Below are 27405 nucleotides of genomic sequence, written 5' to 3' on the forward strand. Positions count from 1 at the left end.
TTCCATGAAATGTGGCCTTTAATAATTGACAGAATATTAGTAAACAGTCACCGGGAATTCTACAAGACAAGAAACCTCCTGTGGGGGGTGCTAATACTTATATCATTCCATAGCTTTGTGACCACTAACCTAAAAAAATGGATAGGTGAACACAATGATGGGTGAAAACTCACCAAGCCATTGCTCATGCCTCTATTGCTCCAGTGAAGTCTTTTCAGATGAGCGTTGACGAAGGAAAGGAAACATACAAACAAGTTATGGGACAACACAATGGGTTAGAGGTATCACTGGAAGCGGGCGTATACACTACTCCTCTGGGGGGCCGGGGCCGTCTCGGGCCTAGCCTGCTGTGCCTGTTGCTGCTGCTGCTGGTTGTGGCGGAGCTGCTGGGCGTAAGGGTCCTCCAGGGACTTGACCGACACAGTGGTCTTGGGCCCGGTCTTCCACTCGATGCCGCTTTCGTCCACAACTGAGGCCTCCACGTTGACCGTGTGGCTGCCCAGGATGGAGAAGTTGAGCAGGAACTGGGTGCTGAAGTAGTCATTGTGCGGCTCTACCCGCTGCTCAATCTCGTTGGTGTTGCTGTCCAGTGGAATCTGATGGGAAATTAAATATGCTGGTGGTTACATACTTTGGTATTGAGTTGTATTAATCAAATACAATTAATGAAGCTGAACCAGTGAGTTGTAAATTTTTGTATAAATTAAGCTAAAAAAAAAAGGTCTAAAACCATAGTAGCTAGAGACATTGTAACTTTATAGGAATAGCGTATGAGATATCCATCAACAGCCTCAACCGTTTATAACACCAGCCCAGTAGTGTGTAAGGTAAATAACCACTGCAATAATCACTACTAGGGCAGGGAGTGGGATAGGTGAAGAGTCACCTTGTATTCGGGTCCACCAGTCTTGCTCTGGAGAGTGGAGCTGACGTTGAGGCAGACAGACTGAATTTTGCGGAACAGTCCGGGTGTGGAGCCATGCTGCACCACGCCCTCCACCTTCAGAGTCAGCTGTTGGTTGTTCTGCACTGGGATTGGCTCGGTCGGGGTCCGAGGAGATGGGGAAAGAGCAAGCTGGAAAAGCAAAAAACGTAAAATAAGTCTAAATCAATGTCAATGCAAAATACTACTTCTTAATGTTATTGCAAATCTAATACAGTACATATATTTTACAGTGTACCTAATACAAACGCATCAAATGGCTCCTAAAGCAAGAACTGAGCTAAAGTAGTGTATTCCGAATAGTATTTGTATTGCATTAGTTAGTTACCTTAATACTGGTTGACTGAAGCTTCTGGAAGAAGTACCTCTGGAAGGACAGTGGGACCTTGAGCAGAGCTATGACCGCGTCACATAGACAACCTGTATGCTACATAAACAAATAGGTTAGCATTTTGTCATCACATTCACTGACCAGCTGGAAGAAGCATCATTACAGGTTAATTAGGGAAAGCAACTGAAAACTGTTTTGTAATGAAAAAAAAAAAAAAAAAAGTCCAGGTAGTGGTTTTCACAGTTTGTCAATTTTCTTAATTTGGTGCCTAATGAACACAACCCTGGGTAGTTTGATGACCTCACCAGGTAAGAGACAGGAGGGTGCTTCCTGCTTAGGCCCTCCACTTCCTCCAGGACGTGGTTGAACACGGACATCATCCGCCTCTCATACTCGCTCTCTGTCTGCACTGAGCCCAGAGTCCCATAGTCCTGGAAACTGGAGGGCAGAACAGAGAGATATCCCACTTGCTTCAGTAGAATTTTCACCAAAAAATGTGTTTGGTAGAATTCAGATTGAATCAACTGAAATGTCCAGATTATAGTAAACTCTTCAAGACAACACTTCCTGGAATATTAGGTTAGGCTTCTGGTGTTGTAAGGAAAATAATCCCCTAAACATTACACAGCAATGAGTGAATAAGGTTGTTAGTCATATTAACAAGCTTTACCTGGCTGAATGTGGGTCCAGTATCAGAGCCTCGATGACATGGGAGACCAGCAAGCAGCTCTGTTGTTGTCTGTAGCCAACAGTTAAAGACATGTGAGAGGATTGTCAATGGAAGCGGTTTTAACTAAGATTTTACTAATGATTTGATGGGCAAGGCGTGTCCGTTCTCTTATGTTTAAGGATACAGTTCCACGTTACGGAGGGTGGCAGAGTCAGCGTCAAATGAGGATTGGTACAGGTCAGCGTAGCGGGCAGCAAGACTCCGGAACTCATCCATGGACACCCTCATCTGAGTTGGAGAAAGAAAATAAAGAGATCAAGAGGTTTCTATATATCCATTGATGGAATAGATATCCGTGTTCATCCAGCCAGCCATTCATAACCCCCTTCTTCTGTACAGACGGACTCCCTGGTTTTACTGTATGGAGTAATGTTAGTACTACCATACATTTAATCAGAATTCAATAGTTTTGAATTGACATTCAGAAATAGAATTTGAACTCAGTGTCCCTTCCCCTGTACCTGCATGGCGATGCGTCCGCAGCGCTGCAGCTCGTTGCCTGAGGTGAGGGCGATGGTGGTGGCAATGGCAGGGGGCGGGCTGGTCTTCAGGCTGTTGCAGGTGCAGATGAGCTGGGACAGGCCCTGGAGCGTGTCAATGCGCAGTTTCACAAAGTCACACTGGTACGACAGTGGGCTTAGGGGCGTGCTGGCAGCCTAGAGGTTGAGAGTTGACTTTCAATACTACCTAGCTCATTAACTGGATAGTTAAGCAGACTGGAAAGAACCATTGAACTCCAATACTACCTGGCTAAAGGATTCTGACAGGTTTTAACAGCGCACAAAAACAATACAGCAGGGTTGGCGTAAATTCACTATTAATTTGCCAGCAGCATACCACCCTGCATACCACTGCTGGCTTGCTTCTGAAGCTAAGCAGGGTTGGTCCTGGTCAGTCCCTGGATGGGAGACCAGATGCTGCTGGAAGTGGTGTTGGAGGGCCAGTAGGAGGCACTCTTTCCTCTGGTCTAAAAAATATCCCAATGCCCCAGGGCAGTGATTGGGGACACTGCCCTGTGTAGGGTGCCGTCTTTCGGATGGGACGTTAAACGGGTGTCCTGACTCTCTGAGGTCATTAAAGATCCCATGGCACTTATCGTAAGAGTAGGGGTGTCCCCAGTTTACAATTGGCTCATTCATCCCCCTCCTCTCCCCTGTAACTATTCCCCAGGTCGTTGCTGCAAATGAGAACGTGTTCTCAGTCAACTTACCTGGTAAAATAACGGTAAAATAAAATTTCAGTCAATTCACAAAGTTAATTGAAATCCAATTCACGACTGGAAACATTTTCAACTCATGAAATAGAATTTCAATTCACTTCCGGAATGGAGTGAATCGACTGCAACCCTGTTGTATTTTCATTTAACTAGGCAAGTCAGTTAAGAACAAATTCTTATTTACAATTACGGCCTAGGAACAGTGGGTTAACTGCCTTGTTACTCTGCTCGTCACTTCCTCTTGAACTTGCAGACGTGTTGCTGTGCGTTTTGTTGCCAACCTTACTTTGCTACCTGACAACTTTACGGTTTTTACTTTTTAATTACCGTTTATATTTTTAGTTTTTCCCTCAACTTTTTTTTTTTTTTTTTTTTTTTTTCATTCAACCTTTTCACTCCGGACCCTTTATCTGGACATGGTTCGTCAGGACCGCCAACAGCCGAAGCTAAGTAGTAACATTAACATGATGCCTTCTACTTGCAGTCGCTGTACTCATAATATACAGGAGAACGATCGCCTTACGGTGAGGATAGCTGTGCTACAAGCCCAGCTTCAGACGCAATCGTTAGGCAAGGGTAATTTCATTGTAGGAAAGGATGAAACAGCGTCTGTGCCACCAGTAAGTACAGATAGTAGTATAAATCCCCTCGCACAGTCCCCGCAGCCGGACAATTTTCTCATGGCTTCTGGCAGGAAATGCTGAAGGAATGCTCAACCGGTGTCGCTCATTCAAACTTTCAACCGGTTATCCCCATTAATTAAGCAACGAGTCGGAGGCCGAGCCTTCTCTTGTCTCTACTCCTCCCGTTACGGGGTCTGAGACGCCGAAGCTTCCCACCATTAGCTCTGACAAATTGAAAACCCTAGTCATTGGCGACTCCATTACCCGCAGTATTAGACTTAAAACGAATCATCCAGCGATCATATACTGTTTACCAGGGGGCAGGGCTACCGACGTTAAGGCTAATCTAAAGATGGTGCTGGCTAAAGCTAAAACTGGCGAGTATAGAGATATTGTTATCCACGTCGGCACCAACGATGTTAGGATGAAACAGTCAAAAGTCACCAAGCGCAACATAGCTTCAGCGTGTAAATCAGCTAGAAAGATGTGTCGGCATCGAGTAATTGTCTCCGGCCCCCTCCCAGTTCGGGGGAGTGATGAGCTCTACAGAGTCTCAACTCAATCGCTGGTTGAAAACTGTTTTCTGCCCCTCCCAAAAGATAGAATTTGTAGATAATTGTCCCTCTTTCTGGGACCCACCCACAAACAGGACCAAGCTTGGCAGGTTAAGGAGTGACGGACTCCATCCTAGCTGGAGAGGTGCGCTCATCTTATCTACGAACATAGACAGGGCTCTAACTCCCCTAGCTCCACAATGAGATAGGGTGCAGGCCAGGCAGCAGGCTGTTAGCCAGCTTAGCGGAGTCTGCCACTAGCATAGTCAGTGTAGCCAGCTCAGCTATCCCCATTGAGACCGTGTCTGTGCCCCGTCCTAGGTTGGGCAAAACTAAACATGGCGGTGTTCGCCTTAGCAATCTCACTAGGATAAAGACCTCCATTCTTGCCATTATTGAAAGAGATCGTGATACCTCACATCTCAAAATAGGGCTACTTAAATGTTAGATCCCTCACTTCAAAGGCAGTTATAGTCAATGAACTAATCACTGATCATAATCTTGATGTGATTGGCCTGACTGAAACATGGCTTAAGCCTGATGAATTTACTGTGTTAAGAGGCCTCACCTGGTTACACTAGTGACCATATCACCCGTGCATCTCGCAAAGGCGGAGGTATTGCTAACATTTCCGATAGCAAATATCAATTTACAAAAAAAAAAGTATGTTTTTGTCTTTTGAGCTTCTAGTCATGAAATCTATGCAGCCTACTCAATCACTTTTTATAGCTACTGTTTACAGGCCTCCTGGGCCATATACAGCGTTCCTCACAGAGTTCCCTGAATTCCTATCGGACCTTGTAGTCATAGCAGATAATATTCATATTTGGTGATTTTAATATTCACATGGAAAATTCCACAGACCCACTTCAAAAGGCTTTCGGAGCCATCATCAACTCAGTGGGTTTTGTCCAACATGTCTCTGGACCTACTCACTGCCACAGTCATACTCTGGACCTAGTTTTGTCCCATGGAATAAATGTTGTAGATCTTAATGTTTTTCCTCATAATCCTGGACTATCGGACCACCATTTTATTACGTTTGCAAACACAACAAATAATCTGCTCAGACCCCAACCAAGGAGCATCAAAAGTCGTGCTATAAATTCTCAGACAACACAAAGATTCCTTGATGCCCTTCCAGACTCCTTCTGCCTACCCAAGGACGTCAGAGGACAAAAATCAGTTAACCACCTAACTGAGGAACTCAATTTAACCTTGCGCAATACCCTAGATGCAGCTGCACCGCTAATAACATTTGTCATAAGAAACTAGCTCCCAAGTATACAGAAAATACCCGAGCTCTGAAGCAAGCTTCCAGAAAATTGGAACGGAAATGGCACCACACCAAACTGTAAGTCTTCCGACTAGCTTGGAAAGACAGTACCGTGCAGTATCAAAGAGCCCTCACTGCTGCTCGATCATCCTATTTTTCCAACTTAATCGAGGAAAATAAGAACAATCCAAAATATATTTTTGAAACTGTTGCAAAGCTAACTAAAAAGCAGCATTCCCCAAGTGAGGATGGCTTTCACTTCAGCAGTAATAAATTTATGAACTTCTTTGAGGAAAAGATCATGATCATTAGAAAGCAAATTACGGACTTCTTTTTAAATCTGCGTATTCCTCAGCTGTCCTGAGTCTGCACAACTCTGCCAGGACCTAGGATCAAGAGAGACACTTAAGTGTTTTAGTACTATATCTACATTTTACATTTTAGTCATTTAGCAGACGCTCTTATCCAGAGCGACTTACAGTAGAGTGCATACATTTTATTACTTTTTTTACATTTCATTACATTTTACATACTGAGACAAGGATATCCCTACCGGCCAAACCCTCCCTAACTCAGACGACGCTATGCCAATTGTGCGTCGCCCCACGGACCTCCCGGTTGCAGCCGGCTGCGACAGAGCCTGGGCGCGAACCCAGAGACTCTGGTGGCGCAGCTAGCACTGCGATTCAGTGCCCTAGACCACTGCGCCACCCGGGAGACACAATGGCCTCTAAACCTTCAAGCTGCATACTGGACCCTATTCCAACTAAACTACTTAGAGCTGCTTCATGTGCTTGGCCCTCCTATGTTGAACATAATAAACAGCTCTCTATCCACCGGATGTGTACCAAACTCACTAAAAAAAGTGGCAGTAATAAAGCCTCTCTTGAAAATGCCAAACCTTGACACAGAAAATATAGAAAACTATCGGCCTATATCGAATCTTCCATTCCTCTCAAAAAAAATTGAAAAAGATGTTGCGCAGCAACTCACTGCCTTCCCGAAGACAAACAATGTATACGAAATGCTTCAGTCTGGTATTAGACCCTATCATAGCACTGAGACTGCACTTGTGAAGGTGGTAAATGACCTTTTAATGGCGTCAGACCGAGGCTCTGCATCTGTCCTCGTGCTACTAGACCTTAGTGCTGCCTTTGATACCATCGATCACCACATTCTTTTGGAGAGATTGGAAACCCAAATTGGTCTACACGGACAAGTTCTGGCCTGGTTTAGATCTTATCTGTCGGGAAGATATCAGTTTGTCTCTGTGAATGGTTTGTCCTCTGACAAATCAACTGTACATTTCGGTGTTCCTCAAGGTTCCGTTTTAGGACCACTATTGTTTTCACTATATATTTTACCTCTTGGGGATGTCATTCGAAAGCATAATGTTAACTTTCACTGCTATGCAGATGACACACAGCTGTACATTTCAATGAAACATGGTGAAGCCCCAAACTTGCCCTCGCTAGAAGCCTGTGTTTCAGACATAAGGAAGTGGATGTCTACAAACGTTCTACTTTTCAACTCTGACAAAACAGAGATGCTTGTTCTAGGTCCCAAGAAACAAAGATCTTCTGTTGAATCTGACAATTCATCTTGATTGTTGTAAAGTCGTCTCAAATAAAACTGTGAAGGACCTCGGCGTTACTCTGGACCCTGATCTCTCTTTTGACGAACATATCAAGACTGTTTCAAGGACAGCTTTTTTCCATCTACGTAACATTGCAAAAATCAGAAATTTTCTGTCCAAAAATGATGCAGAAAAAGTAATCCATGGTTTTGTTACTTCTAGGTTAGACTACTACAATGCTCTACTTTCCGGCTACCCGGATAAAGCACTAAATAAACTTCAGTTAGTGCTAAATACAGCTGCTAGAATCCTGACTAGAACCAAAGAATTTGATCATATTACTCCAGTGCTAGCCTCCCTACACTGGCTTCCTGTTAAGGCAAGGGCTGATTTCAAGGTTTTACTGCTAACCTACAAAGCATTACATGAGCTTGCTCCTACCCATCTTTCCGATTTGGTCCTGCTGTACATACCTACACGTACGCTACAGTCACAAGACGCAGGCCTCCTAATCGTCCCTAGAATTTCTAAGCAAACAGCTGGAGGCAGGGCTTTCTCCTATAGAGCTCCATTTTTATGGAATGGTCTGCCTACCCATGTGAGAGACGCAGACTCGGTCTCAACTTTTAAGTCTTTACTGAAGACTCATCTCTTATGATTGAGTGTAGTCTGGCCCAGGAGTGTGAAGGTGAACGCAAAGGCTCTGGAGCAACGAACCGCCCTCGCTGTCTCTGCCTGGCTGGTTCACCTCTCTCCACTGGGATTCTCTGCCTCTAACCCTATTACAGGGGCTGAGTCACTGGCTTACTGGTGCTCTTTCATGCCGTCCCTAGGAGGGGTGCGTCACTCGAGTGGGTTGAGTCATTGACGTGATCTTCCTGTCTGTGTTGGCGCCCCCCCCCTTGGGTTGTGCCGTGGCGGAGATCTTTGTGGGCTATACTCGGCCTTGTCTCAGGATGGTAAGTTGGTGGTTGAAGACATCCCTCTAGTGGTGTGGGGGCTGTGCTTTGGCAAAGTGGGTGGGGTTATATCTTTCCTGTTTGGCCCTGTCCGGGGGTATCATCGGATGCTGCCACAGTGTCTCCTGACCACTCCTCTCTCAGCCTCCAGTATTTATGCTGCAGTAGTTTGTGTCGGGGGGCTAGGGTCAGTTTGTTATATCTGGAGTACTTCTCCTGTCTTATCCAGTGTCCTGTGTGAATTTAAGTATGCTCTCTCTAATTCTCTCTCTCGGAGGACCATGCCTCAGGACGACCTGGCATGATGACTCCTTGCTGTCCCCAGTCCACCTGGCCGTGCTGCTGCTCCAGTTTCAACTGTTCTGCCTGCGGCTATGGAACCCTGACCTGTTCACCGGACGTGCTACCTGTCCCAGACCTGCTGTTTTCAACTCTCTATGAAAAGCCAACTGACATTTACTCCTGAGGTGCTGCACCCTCGACAACTACTGTGATTATTATTATTTGACCATGCTTGTCACTTATGAACATTTTTGAACATCTTGGCATAGTTCTGTTATAATCTCCACCCGGCACAGCCAGAAGAGGACTGGCCACCCCTCATAGCCTGGTTCCTCTCTAGGTTTCTTCCTAGGGAGTTATTCCTAGCCACCGTGCTTCTACACCTGCATTGCTTGCTGTTTGGGGTTTTAGGCTGGGTTTCTGTACATCACTTTGAGATATCAGCTGATGTACGAAGGGCTATATAAATACATTTGATTTGAAATTTGATTTGATCAGGGGCAAAACGACAGATTTTTACCTTGCTAAATCGAATCCCGAGCTGACAACCTTTCGGTTACTGGCCCTACGCTCTAACCACTAACACCTGCCGTATTGAAACCTACAATAGGGGCAATTCAGTTGATTATAAATGGATCCGTTGCCTTCCTATAAGCAGGTGGCCAGTCACTGACCGTGAGGGAGGCGATGCCCTTCTGGTAGGAGCGCAGAGCCTCGGCGATGGCCGTCATGGCGGCGCTGTAGTCTCCGTCCTCCAGGCCGTTCAGACACTGCTCGGCCTGGGAGAACTCCTTCAGACTATTGAGCCAGAAGTAGAAGTGCTCGGAGGCCACGCGTGTCCGCAAGCTCTGGTACAACTCGCTGGAGAACTCATGGCAACCCTACGAGGACAGAGGTCCAGACGAGATGTTATGGAGGCAGGCTGGCAAACAAATCACACAGGTCAGGACAGTAGGGTGGAAATGCTTCTAGACTAATATCTAAGCTTTTTCTAAATGTTTCCAAATACTGTGTTGAGGCAAGGCATCAGTGACTAATGACTAAGGCCTGAATCCTAACTTGAGATCTGCGCGTGTTATTCGAGTTTTCACAAAAGTCTGTCATTGACATCAATGCATGATTTAGGCGAGTGCCAAGTTAAGCGTGGGCATTTAGGATTCCAACCTAAATGAGTGCAGCACGGATATTCCCTATACATATCACAGTATATGTCTATGGGGACAATCCTTCAACAGGAAGCTTATACATGTGCTTTATGCTTTCATCTTTACATGGACTTACTTCAGAGAGATGTAGACTACAAGTGCCTGCTTTATTTTATTAGGTGAATTTGACAGGGACAATGCAGGTATCAACATTTCTGCAAATGTGCCAGATTTAATAAATCTTTACTTCCCGCAGACTAGAAACTCACCATGCGCGAGGCCTGCCGGGCTATACAGTACACCGTCCAGCCGTTGGCCACGTTCTCCAGCTGCTGCTTGATCACAGTCTTCACCTCTGCCGACAGGGACGACTGGCTAGCCACAAACACCACCGTCGCCAAGGAAACCTGCGGGGAGCAGAGGGGAGGTGATAACACAAACCAGATGTCAGTATCCAGTAGGTGGGATTCATGATTGGAGAACAGCGTTAAACAATACATCACACAGAGCATTTATCAGAGACCATTATGACATATGGGAGCCAGAATCTGTTCTCACTGCTTAGCTTCCACTGTGTTTCTTTTCAAAAATAGGTACGGTCATTGAAAGACCATTAATGTAATTTTCAAAATAATTTGCCCAAATGCATTTCAGGCAATTTTCTTAAGGTTAAATTGTGTGGTAAAAAACAAACAAATGCATTTCATTTCAACTTTATTAGTCCCCTACGACAGTTAGTATTAGGGTTTTGTTATCTCTCACCAGGAGCTCCTGCTGCTTGTCAGTGGACGAGTGGCTGGCCACCCGGTAGAGATCCACAAGATCCCCCAGCATGCCCTCTCCTAGCACAGGCAACTGAGTGGCGATGGCCGCCAGGGCATGGCACATCAGCACGCGGGAGGGGTCGTGGGCCAAGTGCAGCTGGCACAGCAGGAACTCCACCGCTGATTGGCTGAGGTGGGGGCGACTCTTCAGCAGCTGGACCAATGACGTGAGAGCCGTCTGGGGAGTGAGAGGGAAACACACGGAGTGAGGAAAAGAGTGAGTACACAATTACAACAAAGGTGTTATAACTGTTTATTACAGATTTGTAAACCTATCTATAAACTAACAGTTAATTACAGCGTTCATATGGCCGTTTATACGACTACCGAGTAAGCCAAGCATCTTTTCCCCTCACTGTACGAGTAATGTATAGACATTTGGGTCCTGGGTGCTACCCACTTTGAGTGTGGCCTGAGCTCTGGGGCTGTCATCCTGACTGCAGAGCACCAGCAGAGACTCCAACCCCATCACGGTGTCCTGTTCCAGCTGCATCATGTCTGGGGAGGGAAAGCAGGACAATAAATCAGTGCAAGCATAAAACATTGTTTTTTGCAAAGAACAAAACACTGCAGTTAATGAAATGGATGAGCTGTAATTGTATTGCTGAAAACCCCAAATACTGTACAGGTAATCTGTGAAGGCGTTTGAACCCTTTTTTAGCATGAATTAGTCCACTACTGGAAGTTTTTCTAAGGTAAGCCCCATTTTAAAATGCCTGTGAAGTCCTGTGATGGTCAGGTAGCTAATGAAAGATGAGTGAGAGGACATCAAATGCCACTAAGTGGTACCCTATACCCAGTGCCCACCTTTCTCTGGACATGAAATAGCGATGTTAGCGAGCACAGTGACTCCATGGGCAGCGACGGCCAGGTTGCTGTGGTAACAGCATTCCTGCACCAGCTTAACCAGGTCAGTGAGCCGGGGAGGGGCGGAAGCGCCACCTGAGGGGTAGAAACGAGGAATGTTTTGGGAAGTTCTAAACCCAACTTGAGTACTTAACTGATTGTTCCCAACATCACAAGGCCCGTAATCACAAAGAGTCTCAGAGTGGGAGTGCTGATATAGGATCAGTTTTGCCTTTTTGATCATATGAATAAGATTCTATGGACAAATTGCACCCGATCCTAGATTAGCACTCGTACGCCGAGACATATTTTGAACGTGGGCCAAGAGCTTAAAGCGATGCATGGTTAAACTTAAGAAAAACATTGTTTTAATTGAAAGTAAATGTGTTTCTTACGATTGCCTGTACTGAAAGTCAGGCAATATTGCATTATACTGTACCTGTTCCAGGGTTGAAGTACTGTTTGATGGCGATGGTTCCAGAGAGGGTTGAGAGAACAGACAGCATGCCCAGCTTCAGGCTGTTGTAAGGGCTACTCAAGGCACACTCACACAGGGTCTACACACAGAGGAATAACCATTTATTTAATGCACTGCAACAAAAATAAATTAACACAGTATCATGAAAACATGGATTATCCTCAAAATACCCAATGAATGATAATTCCCTACTTGCAGTTTGATTATGGAGGAATAATTTGCAGGTACATTACCAGTCAAGTTTGGATTCTTTATTTTTACTATTTTCTACATTGTAGAATAATAGTCATGAAATAACACATATAAAATCATGTAGTAACCAAAAAAAGTGTTAAACGAATCAAAATATAGTGAATATTCTTCAAAGTATCCACCCTTTGCCTTGATGACAGCTTTGCACGATCTTGGCATTCTCTCAACCAGCTTCATAAGGTAGCCACCTGGAATGCATTTAAATTAACAGGTGTGCCTTGTTAATAGTTCATTTGTGGTATTTATTTCCTTCTTAATGCATTTGAGCCAATCAGTTGTGTTGTGACAAGGTATGGGTGGTATACAGAAGATAGCCCTATTTGGTAAAAGACCAAGTCTATATTATGGCAAAAACATCTCAAATACGCAAAAAGGAATGACATTCTATCAATACTTTAAAACATGAAGGTCAGTCAATCCAGAAAATGTCAAGAACTTACAAAGTTTCTTCAAGTGCAGTCACAAAAACCATCCAGCGCTATAATGAAACTGGCTCTCATGAGGACCGCCACAGGAAAGGAAGACGCAGAGTTACCTCTGCTGCAGAGGATAAGTTCATTAGAGTTACCAGCCTCAGAAATTGCAGCCCAAATAAATACTTCAGAGTTCAAGTAACAGACACATCAACTGTTCAGAGGAGACTGCGTGAATCAGGCCTTCATTGAATTGCTGCAAAGAAACCACTACTAAAGGACCCCAATAAGAAGAAGAGACTTGCTTGGGCCAAGAAACACAAGTAATGGATATTAGACCGGTGGAAATCTGTCCTTTAGTCTGAGTCCAAATTTGAGATTTTTGGTTCCAACCGCCTTGTTTTTGTGAGACGCAGAGTAAGTGAACAGAAGATTTCCGCATGTGTGGTTCCCACCGTGAAGAATGGAGAAGGTGATGTGATGGTGCTTTGCTGGTGACACTGTTGGTGATTAATTTAAAATTCAAGGCACACAACCAGCATGGCTACCAAAGCATTATGCAGTGATACGCCATCCCATCTGGTTTGCGCTTAGTGGGATTATGACCCAACACACCTCCAGGCTGTGTAAGGGCTATTTGACCAAGAAGGAGAGTGATGGAGTGCTGCATCAGATGACTTGGACTCCACAATCACCCAACCTTAAACCAGTTGATGGTTTGGGATGAGTTGGACAGCAGAGTGAAGGAAAAGCAGCCAACAAGTGCTCAGCATATGTGGGAACTCCTTCAAGACTGAAAAGCATTCCAGGTGAAGCTGTTTGAGAATGCCAAGCGTGTGCAAAGCTGTCATCAAGGCAAAGGGCACCTACTTTGAAGAATCTCAAATATATTTTGATTTGTTTAACACTTTTTGGTTACTACATGGTTCCATGTGTGTTATTTCATAGTTTTGATGTCTTCACTATTATTCTACAATGTAGAAAAACCCTTGAATGAGTAGGTGTGTACAAACTTTTGACTGGTACTATACGTGTGGGACATAAGACCCCACCTGAGTGTTTTCTCTGTTCCAGAGATGGGGGGCTTTTTTAGCCAGGAGCTTCAAGTCCTGGATAGCCAATCTTTTGACTGCTTTCCTGGGGTCCTCCTTCAGATATTGGAGAAGCAGCTGTAACTGCAGACAGTGGGGGAAAGAGACTAGCCATTAAACATTATTCAAAGCCTACAGATCTCTCAGATTCTTGTGCTCAGGAGAGGAATTTAGATTTTATAGCCTGGGTGGATGCCACAGTATGCATCTGCATTAGCAATCTCCACTGTCGCTAAGCTTTGCTGTCATCTGGGCTTCAGAATTGCAGGTGATATTAACAAGTCACTTGTCACTCAAATTCTACACGTGGAGATCTGTTTGTATGATTGGTTTGGATGAAATGCAAAACAGTCTGTGCTGTGGTGTCAACTGTCATACCAAATAGGGTCCAGCTGCCAAAAATTGTCTGAGTTGTGTACCAATGGGATTCTAATGTCCATTAGTGTCCGGGGAGAGACTATGAGGATTTTCCTGACCAGCATCCCATTGACAGCACAACTAGCCAAAATCTAAAACTGACCTTAAACTTAATTTTAACCAATTTGAAAATGTAATATCAGCTTGCACACCAGCCACGTCACCTTAGTTATCCCCTAGTGTCTGTTACTATAGCTACCTGTTTGGGGATGTCAATGAGCGAGGAGGCGGCCAGCTGGGTGAAGGTGTGCAGGGTGACAATGACCATGGGGGTGGAGGGGTAGGAGGTGACCAGCTGCTGCAGCAGCTCTCGGCTGCTAGAGGCCAGGCTGGCATTGTGGTGCATGTGCTGCAGCATAGGGATCAGCTTCAGTTTCAGGTCCACTGGGGTGTCCAGACCTGGAGAGGAAGAAGAGCGTAGTGATAGCACGGCCCAGTGGGAGATCAACTGGGTAATGTTCAGTTGGCACGAAATGGAAGAAAAAGCTCAGAAACCCAATAACAAAATGCTTGCATTTGTTTGTTGCAAAATGTTTTTGCTACAGTGTAGACTAATGAACATGACCCTGGATGTTTTATTTAAAAAGGAATTGCATGGCCTTTTCTTCTCTACAACACCACCAATGTGCTTGTTCAGTTGCTTGTATATAACTAAACACAAATTTCACAGAATGTAATATGATTCTGCACAAGATGTTCACATGATACTAGAGACATTATGTTACCTTGAATCATTTCACTGATTTTGTTGCAAATCCCGGCTGCAAAGTCTCTGCAGATTGAAAGGGACAAAGAACAGAACATGTTCAATGAGTCAGACACTGAATACATAATTATTCCTCTTTCCTGGATGGGGCATAGAACAAAACAATATATCAACAGTTTGCAAGGAATTAAGCCAAGTTAAAATCATGACAGTTCAGACAGACAACAGACCACATTGAAACTTATCTCAAACAGAGACCCACTTACTTCGACTGTGCAGAGAAGCAGGCCGATGCAAAAATGGCTGCCTCTACTTCGACGTTGTCATGAGAGTCCAGACTTTGGTGAACGCTGTGATGGGCATTCTTCCTTTCCGGGATGATAGTGGCCAAACTGCCAAGCATCCTTAAAAAAAACAGAACAAAACACAGAGAATTAGAAATCATGTAAATAAAGATGATTGAGTCTTTACAAAGAAAAATAAAAGCTTGGTCTTCTATGGTGTATGTATCACATTTTCTTTGGAATCAGTGAGGTTTCTCATGCAATGACAACCTATCCTCTACCATATTTTTTTAAATTCACATTGTTGTAGGTATGTAATATTTCTGAATCAGTTGTCTGAAATTTGAGACTAACGATGACCACCATGCAAATCTGCAACACAGCCAGTGTGGAATGTGGATTTAACCACCATCATAATATATCATCAAACCCTAAATGGAAAGAGAAGTGCACGCTATGGCACCTGAGAGTGATGGCTCTGGCCACAGGGTCATTGCTGTGGATGACAGAGAAGACCCTCTTGACAAACTCGTCCACGTTAAGGATCTTCTCCAGGTGCTTCTCGCTCTGTTGAGTCACCTTCAACACACAGAGGCGCAGAAAGTTGTTCCTGAAAGAGGGGAGGTATGTTTATTTATTACAGTAGGAGGACAATACGGTCAAAACTCAATCTGGTTAGCTGCCTTGGAACGATTCTGAGGCAGAGGTTTATGCATTTTAATACATATCAGTAACGACAAGTGAAAAGTGCATTTATGATTTTGCAGAGTAATGTCTAGTTGAAATGTCACAATTCTCTGTACCCAAGCCTGAAGATGTCTGCCAGTTTCAGAAAAGCAGAGTTGATGAGGATGGGGAAAGGGTACTTCTGGAAGAGTTTGGGGAAGAGGACCACTGCTTCACATTGTTCCCCAAGCTTCCCAGACCGCAAACCTGTAACAAATGACAGAAACTCAGTCAAACATTTAGATGTATTAGTGTATACAGATCTGGAAGGCCAACTTTAGTTCAATCCTCTGTAGCCATATGCCTAACTGACAAACGTCTGAATGTAGTTAAAGTTTGCTCGTCACTGAGGCGAAAACCTAGCGTTCGCTACTAAGCTAGCTTTCTTGTTATTTTAATTGTAGCTAACAAATGTGCCCTTGAATGCATTAACTTCCGGGGATACATGACACAGAACAGTTGTTTCAAATGTTAAGCAAGTTTCGCATTGATACAGATAACAAATGGCTAGACACCTAGCTTGTTGCTAGCCGGCTAACTACACACCTTTGTCCAACTCCATGAGAGCTGAATTTGCGTCCAATTCTTGTTCCCCATAACCGGCCTCTGACAAGAATGACCGTGCAGTAGAAAGCGACATTGTTTATATTTTAGACTTCACGTGAAACAACTGTATGTTATCTTTTAAAGTATTAGTTCAACCACCGGATATAGCAAACATGTTCCGTTCGGCCCAGAGGTATGAAGTGACGTAATACAGGAAGTATGACATTTCCGACTAATCAGCGAGCGCGTCGTAAATTTAGCGGGATATTCGTCTCTTCTTTCAGTTCATTAGTTCGCGGGAAAGTGGAGAAACAAACAGAAGATCACAGCACAGGAATTGCTCTGACGAATAGAAATAGTTTTAAAAAATCGTCTGGCTTCGGCTGAGTTATAGAAATGCTTTTTCGCTCCATTGTTGACAGAGGAGTCCGTAAACGGAGGCGAAATGGTAAGAATGTTAATGTTGACAGTAATTTTGCTAGGCAGCTATAGCACAGATAGAACAATGAGAAAGATATTTGGCTATACCTAGTTAGCTAGTTAGCTAGGTAACTAGCTCAGCTGTGGTTACTTCAGCATTGTTGGCTGCTAGGCTGGCCATTTTGTGATGCTAATGGATGGATATTGTTGTGGGGAAGTGGCTAGCGTTAACAACTAACTAAGGAGGAACTTGGCGGTTCCTGGGGATGGATATCACACACTGTTTTTGCTGCACGTTTCATGCACAGTTTTTGCTGCACGTTTCATGCACAGTTTTTGCTGCATGTTTCATAGTGGTTGTATTTGTTGTTTCCTCTTCTCCACCAGACCTCAGCCCAAAGTACCCGTTGTCCTCTCTGCTGGACGGCTACCAGTGTGCACGGCATGATGAACACATCTCATACGGGAACATGGGGTTAGCCGTGCCGCCTTTTGGATGCGCCTTCTCTACAGGTAATACAGGAAGTACTCTACTGTATGCCTATGAGTGCGTTAACTATGGACCACTGTCCCGATGTCCTGTTTTCTTCTGTTAACCATTTATTTTCCTGGCGTTTTAGCTCGAGGGTTGCAGAGTGTATTTGCTGTGGCCAACGAGGAGGGTGTCTTGAGGCTCTACAACACAGATAACAGACAGAGTCCAGTCCTGAAAGGTAACTTATCACCTGAGTGGCAAAACCACATGACCAACCGAGTAACTCAAGCATCTTGTTTTTTGGGCTGAGACAACAGTTGATATGATAATGCAACCGTATTATGCTGACCGCCTAGGAAAATTGTCCAAGTTCAACTTTTTCCCCGATGCCTTGAGATGGATGAAATCCTACCTTGAAGGCAGAACTCAGTGTGTCAGAGTGAGCAATGAGCTGTCGCCCACACTTAGCTATGATGTGGGCGTGACCCAAGGGTCAATACTGGGGCCCCTCCTGTTCAGCCTGTACATTAATGATCTACCTTCTGTCTGTACTGGGTCTAAAGTTCAAATGTTTGCAGATGATACAGTGATATATGTGCAAACAACAAGTTGCACAAGAACTCACTACTGTAATGGTTCAGATGACAGAGTGACTTGTGTTTGCATCTCAATGTGAAAAAAACCTGTTTGCATGTTCTTCACAAAGAGGGCAACAGATGCTACTGAGCCAGATGTCTATGTGTCAGGGGAGAAGCTCCAGGTGGTATCTGATTTTAAGTACCTTGGCATCATACTTGATTCCAACCTCTCTTTTAAAAAGCATGTGAAAAAGGTAATTCAGAACCAAATTCAACCTAGCTAATTTCCGATTTATACGAAATTGTTGGACTACAGAGGTAACAAAACTGTACTTCAAATCTATGGTACTCCCCCACTTAACATACTGCTTGACTAGTTGGGCCCAAGCTTGCTGCACAACATTAAAACGTATTCAGTCTGTCTACAAACAGGCTCTCAAAGTGCTTGATAGGAAGCCCAATAGCCATCATCACTGTTACTTCCTCAGAAAGCATGAGCTCCTGAGTTGGGAAAATCTTGTGCAATACACCGACGCATGTCTTGTATTCAAGATCCTAAATGGCCTGGCTCCCCCTCCACTCAGTATTTTTGTTAAACAGAAAACCCAAACATATGGCAGCAGATCCACAAGGTCTGCCATGAGAGGTGACTGTTAGTTCCCTTAAGGAAAAGCATCTTTAGTAAATCCGCTTTCTCTGAGAGCTTCCCATGTCTGGAATACACTGCCATCAGACACACATAACTGCACCACATATCACACTTTCACAAAATGCATGAAGACATTGACAAAGGTCAATCAGATTTGTGAACATAATCCCTAGCTGTGTATTGCCGCTTTCCCTGTTGTCTGTAGCTTGTGAGGTGTGGAAACACTTTGTTGCTTTTATGAATTTTGTCTTGCTGCTTTTTGTTCTATGTTGCTTTTTGTCCTATGTTGCTCTGTCTGTATGCTACGTCTTGCTTGTCCAATGTTGCTATGTCTTGCTTGTCCTATGTTGCTCTGCGTGTGCTCACTGCTCAATGATTGTTTATATTGTAATTGTTTTTAATAACCTGCCCAGGGACTGCGGTTGAAAATTAGCCGGCTGGCTAAAACCGGCACTTTTACTGAATCGTTGATTAATGTGCACTGTCCCTGTAAAAATAAAATAAACTCAAGGTTGTGAGACACAACACTGGTTGTGACTAGCCATTGCAGCTCTCTGAATCTCCAGCCTAGCTCGCCTTGTTTTAGGACCCTAACTCATTAATTGTCATCAGATGCCAATTGGGGTATAAACTTTATTTTGCTATTCCATAGAATGGATGGCGCACGAGAATGCTGTCTTTGACGTTGCTTGGGTGCCAGGGGAGGCTAGCTTGGTGAGTAGGATAAGTTTTCCCTGATTGTTTCACATTACACACAGTGTTCAGACTACTACTTTCTATAGACGTGTTAGAAGATGCATGATAAAATGTTGTGTATTTCCTTCAGGTGACTGCATCAGGTGATCAGATGGCCAAGCTGTGGGACGTGACATCGGGGGAACTCCTTGGCAGCTTCAAGGGGCACCAGTGCAGCCTCAAGTCGGTTGCATTCACACAGCAGGAGAAAGGTCATTTTCATATCAATTCAATAACTTTATTGTCCTAGAGCGGCAGCGCATGATACATAAAAAATATATATATATATATTTTTAAGACTGTTTCCTGAATGCAGAGACACAGCTTTGAGTGTGTGGTCTTTCAGATTTCTCATGTGTGTGTATACCCATGCCTAAAAGGTTTTTTATTATAGGCATCATCACAGAACAGCTTGACAGTTCATCTACTGAGAACAAAACTCCTTAAACAGTTAATGCAGAGTTTCTGTTTTTCCCCAGGGGCACCTGTGCTTTTTAGGCCACGGCACACTTTGTTGTTTGTGTCCGAAAACTTCTTAGTAACCATGCTAACTTCTCTCTTCTCCAACAGCTGTGTTCTGTACTGGGGGCCGAGATGGGAATATTATGGTCTGGGACACCAGGTGCAGCAAAAAAGGTAAGGACAGATATGAAAGTGATTACCGTTTTTCTTTAGTGTAAACAGTATGTTTGAAATCGCTAGGTTAGGTGTTGCATATTTTGGATCTTAAATCTTTCAAAAGTTTGAATTTTTCAGTGAGTAAAGCCAGGACTAAAATCTTGGGTAATTGTGCCTAATGCTCTATTAAGTTCTAGGCTGAGACGTGTTAAAAGAATCTAGAATAGGGACTGCAAGTAGAACGGTGAGCCCCCCCCACCCCCACCCTTGCACGTTACGGGCAAGTCTATGGGCCAAATGTCCCCTTCAGAAATTCAAAATCCTAATTTGTCAAAGTGATCAGTCACAAGAAAATCTGTGCACCGGAACAAAGTTCCTTGTTAGTTGTTGCAGACTGTTGTCAGACGCTACGATACCAGTTATGTGCGTCTATCTACGAGAGATTGAGTGGGTCGTGGTGTTTGTTTTCCCTTCAGATGGATTCTACAGGCAGGTGAAGCAGATCAGCGGGGCTCACAATAAGATGGATAGAAACACACCCTCTAACGCGAAGAAGAGACGCCCAGGCACACGCGGCATGTCCCCCTCTGTGGTTAGTAGTAAAACCGATCTAGTGTCAGATTTATTGTTTACTTCATACTGATTACAGTTAGGGACTGGGATATTAAGAGCAAATCTGAAATCTGTTCTCCATGTCTTGTAGGACTCCCAGCAGAGTGTCACCGTGGTGCTGTTCCGTGATGCACACACCCTCATCTCTTCAGGAGCTGTTGATGGGTAAGACATCTGATGTGTAACACTTTAATGGTACTGAGCAGTGCTGCCCTGCTCTGGTTAAGTACTGCGCTGGCCAGTTCACGTATCCGACACAGTTGCTGGAAAGGACATTGAAAGGATAACATCTGAGCCAGTATGGTTTGGATTGGCACGATGGTGTGACAAGCTTATTAAAAATCTAGATGACTGTCATAGGGATGTATGTGAAGCCAGCACCACAAAGAGCGATTCTTACTTTCGAATGTGATGTTTTTCCTTTTAACCAGGGTAATCAAGACGTGGGACCTTCGGAAAAACTACACTGCCTACAACCACGACCCCACACCACTCCAGGTGTACCCGTACCCAGGCTCCAGCACACGGAAACTAGGTGGGTTTTCTCAAACATGACTCAAATTCTTGATAATTGTATCCTTCCTTCCTTGGAATAGGCTAATCACTTATAAGATATTACTGGATTGGTGAAGCTACTGTCTGGAACTCGTCCTTTCATCTAGCCAACTGTAGTAAGATCAGTGAATTCTGTAAAGGAATGAAGGAAGCTGTTTTCAAGTATTCAAACGGGTTGTTTAAAAATGTAAAATAAAAAAAGTGTTTGTTTCATGGAGTAGCATAAGTGTAGGACCTGACCTGTGTTCTCTGGGTAGGTTACTCGGGGATGGTGTTGGACTCCACCGGCTCCAACTTGTTCTCCAACTGCATCGACGACAACATCTACATGTTCAACGTCAGTGGATTGAAAACCACTCCAGGTAAACAAATGCCTTCTGCATGTCATTCTATTTCTATGGCCACGCCCATCAAAAGCAGGACTGCATTCAGCCCATGACTTTGTTTTATGGCAAGTTACTTTAATGCGTTTGTATCGTCTCCCATCCATTCACATTAAGCTCCTGCATGCCATTAAATTGTTTTATGTCACTGCCACTGTTTTCCACCAGGTGGGGCTGCACACTACTGTACAGTTGAAGCTATTTGATTTATGGGAAGCTGTCAGATAGGCAAAAATGCCATACTTTGGGAAGATTTATTTGCTGAAATAGCTAGTTGAACTGCATGTTCCAACACCGTCATAATGAATTTGGCTACTATCATTTGGCTAACGTCTCCTCTCCCCTGAAACTATTCCCCAGGTCATTGCTGTAAATGAGAATGTGTTCTCAGTCAACTTACCTGATAAAATGAATAAAAATAAAACGTGCCAGGCACGTAAAGACGATTTAATACCATACAATGGCCCAGAGGTTGTTAAACAGACAGGGTGGGTACAGGAGACTGTCTGACAGAGATGAGAAATACCTCAGTGTTTGTGTTCTTAATGAGTCATCTAAGCCTGGGATGTGTTCATTAGGACATGCAAAGGAAATGTTTTTTTTTTTTAAAGTTAGTGGAAAGCAAACGTGCGGTTCTTATTGGACAAGTCAATGTAGCCCCTCCCTGTTTTACTCCGCTGTCTACTGTTCGGTGCCTAATGAACGCCACCCTGGTATTTGTACCCACTAGCTGAGACTGGGTGCTGCACTGCTGGGTGTGGGGTCTTTATTCTGTCATTAGTCAAGAATGTAGCCCGGGGGGCTCTAACTTACAATGTGACCAGTCCCTTGACCGAACAGGAAGTAATATGTGTGTAGACTGGAGCGTCTCCTCAGCAGGGCTCTACAGTGTAACCATTTTACATGCATATGTGCCGAAATATTTTGCTGTGTGACCTGGAATTTTTATTTGGGAGCACCATTGCACCTAGAAAAATGAAGGATTCTATCTTTAATATTGCAAATATTTTTCATTGCGCTCCTACATTTCTTTGTGTGCACCTACTTTTTTTTCAACTTGGGCACAAAAATTGTTTAGAGTTGAGCCCTGCTCCTCAGGAGGATATTTGTTTAGTTATGTTGACCACTTTTTGTGTACTCTGAACAACTGAAATGTTGTTCTGGTGGTTTCAATGTCTGGTTATGTGCACATTTTATTTCTGTTCTAACTTGTCTTTCTTTTGCAGTGGCAGTCTTCGCTGGTCACCTCAACTCCTCGTTTTACGTCAAGTCCACTGTTAGCCCAGACGACCAGTTCCTGGCTAGTGGCTCAAGTGACCATCATACATACATCTGGAAGGTGAGCTGACGTTTAGATTTACCCAATCCAGTGAAAACCTTTGAAAAGCAGACTGATGGACGATTGCTGACAAATGAACATGCTTTGACTATTTAATAACTCTTATGTCCATGCATTTTATAATGTGTCTTAACCTCCTATTTCAGATCTCCGACCCAAAGCAGGCTCCTATGATGCTTCAAGGCCATAACCAGGAAGTGACCTCTGTAGCGTGGTGCCCAACAGATTTCACAAAGGTGAGATCTAAGATTTTGTCTATGTTCACATAGCCAGCATGATTTCAGATGGTTTGTGTTTGGAATGTTATTCGTATCAAATCAAACTTTGTCACAAGTGCCGAATACAACAAGTAGACCTTACCGTAGACCTTACCAATAGACCTTACCGTGAACTGCTTACTTACAAGCCCTTACCTAACAGTGCAGTTCAAGAAGCATTAAGAACATTTTTACTGAATAAACTAAAGTAAAAAATAACACGATAAAAAGGCTAAATACAGAGGGGTACTGATACCGAATCAATGTGCGAGGGTACAGGTTAGTCGAGGTAATTTGTACATGTAAGTAGGGGTGAAGTGACTATGCATAGATAATAAACAGCGAGTAGCAGCAGTGTACAATACAAATGGAGAGGGGGGGGGGTGGTCAATGTAAATAGTCCGGCGGCCATTTGATTAATTGTTCAGCAGTCTTATGGCTTGGGGGTAGAAGCTGTTAAGGAGCCTTTTGGTCCTGTGTGGTAGCAGAGAGAAAAGTCTATGACTTGGGTGACTGGAGTCTCTGACAATTTTTGGGGCTTTCCTCTGACACTGCATATTATATAGGTCCTGGATGGCAGGAGGCTTGGCCCCAGTATTGTACTAGGCCGTACGCACTACCCTCTAATGTCTTACGGTCAAATGCTGAGCAGTTGCCATACCAGGCGGTGATGGAACTGGTCAGGATGCCCTCGATGGTGCAGCTGTAGAAGTTTTTGAGGATCTGGGGACCCATGCCACATCTTTTCAGTCTCCTGAGGGGGGAAAGGTGGTGTTGTGTCCTCTTCATGACTGTCTTGGTGATGTGGACACCAAGGCACTTGAAACTCTCCACCCGCTCCACTACAGACCCGTCGATGTTAATGGGGGCCTGTTCGGCCCGCCTTTTCCTGCAGTCCACGATCAGCTCTTTTTTTTGTCTTGCTCACGTTGCGGGAGAGGTTGTTGTCCTGGCACCACACTGCCAGGTCTCCGACCTCCCTATAAGCTGTCCCATCGCGTCCGACGGTGATGGGATTTGAGAACGCTCACCCTGTTGCTTCCAAGAAATACACCTTTTGTGCTGCTTTTAGATCCATTTTGTGTCCGTGGAGCAAATGTTTACGTTGTAAATTGTGTGCCTTTGCCATAAAACAGAGTTGTGATAGTTGAAGTGGTCAGGAGGAGGTGTAGGTTTGTAGCCTAGGTAGACCAGACTGAAAGCTGCGTTCACCATTGAAACAATGTGTGCAGCATTCAGTCTGGCTTAACCAGGCTAGGTGAGGTGCAGATTGGGGCCCTGTGTAATATCATGCTCTGTCTTGCCAGATTGCTTCCTGCTCTGACGACAACACCGTACGGATCTGGCGTCTGGACCGGGGGACGGGTGGAGCAAAGTCCTCTGTTGGAGAGGCCAATCTGGTGGGCTGGGCATGTCCCAAACCTGCCACCACCGTGTCCATTCCAAGTGAGTACCGCTACTGCTGCTATTTATCAGCAGAGAGAGGGTACATGACATTCTGATCAATGAGAGAATTGGATAGGACATTAATAAAATGGCCTGATGAAGATGGGGAATATCTGGAATTTTGTATCCATTGCAGTGGTTAACATCCTTAATTGTTTTTACTGGTCTGCGTAGCCAAACGATAAGAGAGATGACTATCTCCAATGCTTCTTGAACAAGGGGCACTCTTTGGATTGAAATTGAAACTCTGTTTCTTTCTCTAAGGGCCTTTGAACCACGTGGAGTCCGCCACGAGTCCCCAGGCAGGGAGTCTGGGGGCCCTGTCCTCCCCCCAGCCTGCCGCCTGCGCCCAAGGTAGAGCCGATGTACCTCTACCCTCCAGCACCTCCACTCTTCAGGCCCAGGGTGCTAAGGCCACCCTCCTATGCCAGAAAACATCCTCCTCCATCAGGAACTGGTTTTCCCGAACCCCTATGTCTCCTTGGGAACAGGTCATCTCTCCTCTCCACACGGTGCTCAGCCCCCAGAGCACAACCGGTACTGCTCCCTCGGGGAGGAGGGCCAAGCGCCGACTGGAGACGGCTGACTGTGGGGCAGCAGGGGGCTGCAAAGGTGCAGGGGAGTGCAACTGCGTTACGGAGCTCTACCTCGCAGCCAAGAGCAGCCGGGGACTGGCAGGCATGTGCTGCCCCAGCCAGAAGCCACCTCAGGCGGGCACAGAGAGGAGTGAGGCCTGGGGAGGAGCGGACCTCCAGGTGGAGGACCCATCCACACAGGCAGACAAGGAGAACCACTTTCCAGGTGGGGCAGATTGGTTGTCAGTGATGAGCCAGAGGCTGATGAAAGGTGTGGGAAACACCAGCAGCATTCCCAGAAGCCCCAGTGCCTGCAAGAGGCGAGATGGCAGGATGCCCACCTCACCGGTATGTACAAGTTGACCTGAAATTAGTGATGTTACAGTATGACCAGGATTGGCTCCCAATGTAGAACAAACACTGATGGCTCTAACTGCATAATATGGTACCTGTTGTCATTTATCTTTCTCTTCTCTCTCAGGCAATGCGCTCACCACGATCCATGCAGAAAATATCCTCCTACTTCCAGCAAAAGACTTCGGAGTAATCAGCTTGGATTGAAATTGTACTCTCAGTGCTGAGAGAGAGAGAGCGTGCAAAATCCTTTGATGCTCCTACAATATATAGATATTCTGTATTTTAATTGGGATCACTGTTCAACCGAGATCTATTTTTTAAATATACATTTATACAGTATCAGTCAAGTTTGGACACACCTGCTCATTCAATTATTATTATTATTTTTTCTTTCTTTCTTTCTACTATTTTCTACATTGTATAATAATAGTAAAAACATCAAAACTATGAAATAACACATGGAATCATATAGTAACCAAAAAAGTGTTTAGCAAATCAAAATACATTTGAGATTCTTCAAAGTAGCCACACTTTGCCTTGACGACAGCTTTGCACTCTTGGCATTCTCAAGAAGCTTCATGAGGTAGTCACCTGGACTGCTTTTTCAACAGTCTTGAAGGATTTCCCTCATGCTGAGCAAATGTTGGCTGCTTTTCCTTCACTCATCCCAAACCATCTCAATTGGGTTGAGGTCGGGTGATTTGTGGAGGCCAGGCCATCTGATGCAGCACTCCATCACTCTCCGTATTGGTCAAATAGCCCTTACACAGCCTGGGGGTGTGTTTGGTCATTGTCCTGTTGAAAAACAAATGATTGTCCCACTAAGCGCAAACCAGATGGGATGGCGTATCACTGCCGAATGCTGTGGATGATCTCCGCATGTGTGGTTCCCACCGTGAAGTGGGTGGTGTGATAGTGTCACCAGCAAAGCACCACCACACTATCACACCACCCACTTCACGGTGGGAACCACACATGCGGAGATCATCTGTTCACCTACTCTGCATCTCACAAAGACATTGAAGTTGGAACCAAAAATCTCAAATTTGGACTCATCAAACTAAAGGACTGATTTCCACCGGTCTAATGTCCATTGCTCGTGTTTCTTGGCCCAAGCAAGTCTCTTCTTATTGGTGTCCTTTAGTAGTGTTTTTTTTTTCAGCAGCAATTTGACCATGAAGGCCTGATGTTACGTGGTCTCCTCTGAACAGTTGATGTGTCTGTTACTTGAACTCTGACTCATTTATTTGGGCTGCAATCTGAGTGCAGGATATTGTCAATTTCTGAGGCTAGTAACTCTAATGATCTTATCTTCTGCAGCAGAGGTAACTCTGGGTTTTCCTTTACTGTGGCTGTCCTCATGAGAGCCAGTTTCATCATAGTGCTGGATGGTTATTCATATTTCTTAATTTTCACAGGATTGACTGACCATGTCTTACAGTAATGATGGACTGTTTATTTTTGCTTATTTGAGCTGCTCTTGCCATAATATGGACTTGATCTTTTTGTTGAACACTTTTTTGGTTACTACATGATTCCATATGTGTTATTTCATAGTATTGATGTCTTCTCTATTTTTACTATTTTCTACATTGTAGAATAATAAGAAATGAGCAGGTGTGTCAACTTTTCACTGGTATTGTATATATGTGGGTTGATTCTTAACCTTCAAATCCTCAATGGGTACAATATTGCGTATCCTTAAAAGAGGGTGTTAACTCAACATAGAAGACAAACTTTTGAGAGATTCCTCTTCTCGTGTCTTTATTTTGTACATTAACTTTGTATACTTGGTGTGGATTTCTGCCATCAGTTTATTAATTTGTACGAGATATTGTATAAGTTGTGTGAATGTGTATTTAGTTTGTGTATATGATTATTGCTTGTATAAACTGACTTTAGCCAAAGTTGCTGTGTCTTTCTGAACTTTTCATTGATTAAATACCATCACCTTGGCATACAACTTTGGAGTGGTACAGATCTAGGATCACCTTTTCCTCCCCTAACCTTAACCATTAGTGGGTGAAATTCTTCACCCTACACCGTTCATGTCATGCCTGCACAAGTTTGAATTCCAGTGTTGGCTCCCCATACTGAATAATTAGCTGTCACGCTACAATTCATGAATTGACCATGGGACTGGAATTAGTACTAGAGAAGTATGTCAGATTTCACTACAAAATATTTA

General features: G+C 44.3%; 2 protein-coding genes across 3 annotated transcripts; one reads left to right on the forward strand and one right to left on the reverse strand.

Moving 5' to 3' along the window:
- Nucleotides 1-16413, reverse strand: LOC129824818 (integrator complex subunit 7-like). Its single transcript, XM_055884319.1, has 20 exons — nucleotides 16219-16413; nucleotides 15750-15879; nucleotides 15410-15556; nucleotides 14929-15066; nucleotides 14682-14728; nucleotides 14156-14355; nucleotides 13501-13623; nucleotides 11745-11862; nucleotides 11267-11401; nucleotides 10860-10957; nucleotides 10398-10637; nucleotides 9905-10042; nucleotides 9165-9371; nucleotides 2466-2660; nucleotides 2129-2232; nucleotides 1945-2013; nucleotides 1580-1712; nucleotides 1272-1370; nucleotides 887-1075; nucleotides 1-596 (listed from the first exon to the last, which is right to left on the reverse strand). The coding sequence occupies exons 1-20, from the start codon at nucleotides 16310-16312 to the stop codon at nucleotides 285-287; spliced, it is 2916 nt and encodes a 971-aa protein (XP_055740294.1). The 5' UTR covers nucleotides 16313-16413; the 3' UTR covers nucleotides 1-284.
- Nucleotides 10500-27124, forward strand: LOC129824819 (denticleless protein homolog). Of its 2 annotated transcripts, none has more exons than XM_055884321.1 (15): nucleotides 10500-10676; nucleotides 17026-17151; nucleotides 17259-17351; nucleotides 18993-19054; nucleotides 19167-19287; nucleotides 19646-19711; nucleotides 20170-20285; nucleotides 20397-20470; nucleotides 20737-20840; nucleotides 21118-21222; nucleotides 22470-22582; nucleotides 22729-22818; nucleotides 24147-24285; nucleotides 24550-25208; nucleotides 25342-27124. In XM_055884321.1, exons 2-15 carry the CDS (start codon nucleotides 17109-17111, stop codon nucleotides 25405-25407), a joined length of 1851 nt encoding a protein of 616 aa, XP_055740296.1. In that variant the 5' UTR covers nucleotides 10500-10676; nucleotides 17026-17108; the 3' UTR covers nucleotides 25408-27124. The 2 variants fall into 2 exon arrangements, with proteins under 2 accessions (XP_055740296.1, XP_055740295.1); XM_055884320.1 differs by lacking the exon at nucleotides 10500-10676 and adding an exon at nucleotides 16498-16666.
- The last annotated feature ends 281 nt before the right edge of the window (nucleotides 27125-27405 follow it).

This window comes from Salvelinus fontinalis, chromosome 27 (assembly GCF_029448725.1).
Source record: "Salvelinus fontinalis isolate EN_2023a chromosome 27, ASM2944872v1, whole genome shotgun sequence".
NCBI classification, from domain to species: domain Eukaryota; kingdom Metazoa; phylum Chordata; class Actinopteri; order Salmoniformes; family Salmonidae; genus Salvelinus; species Salvelinus fontinalis.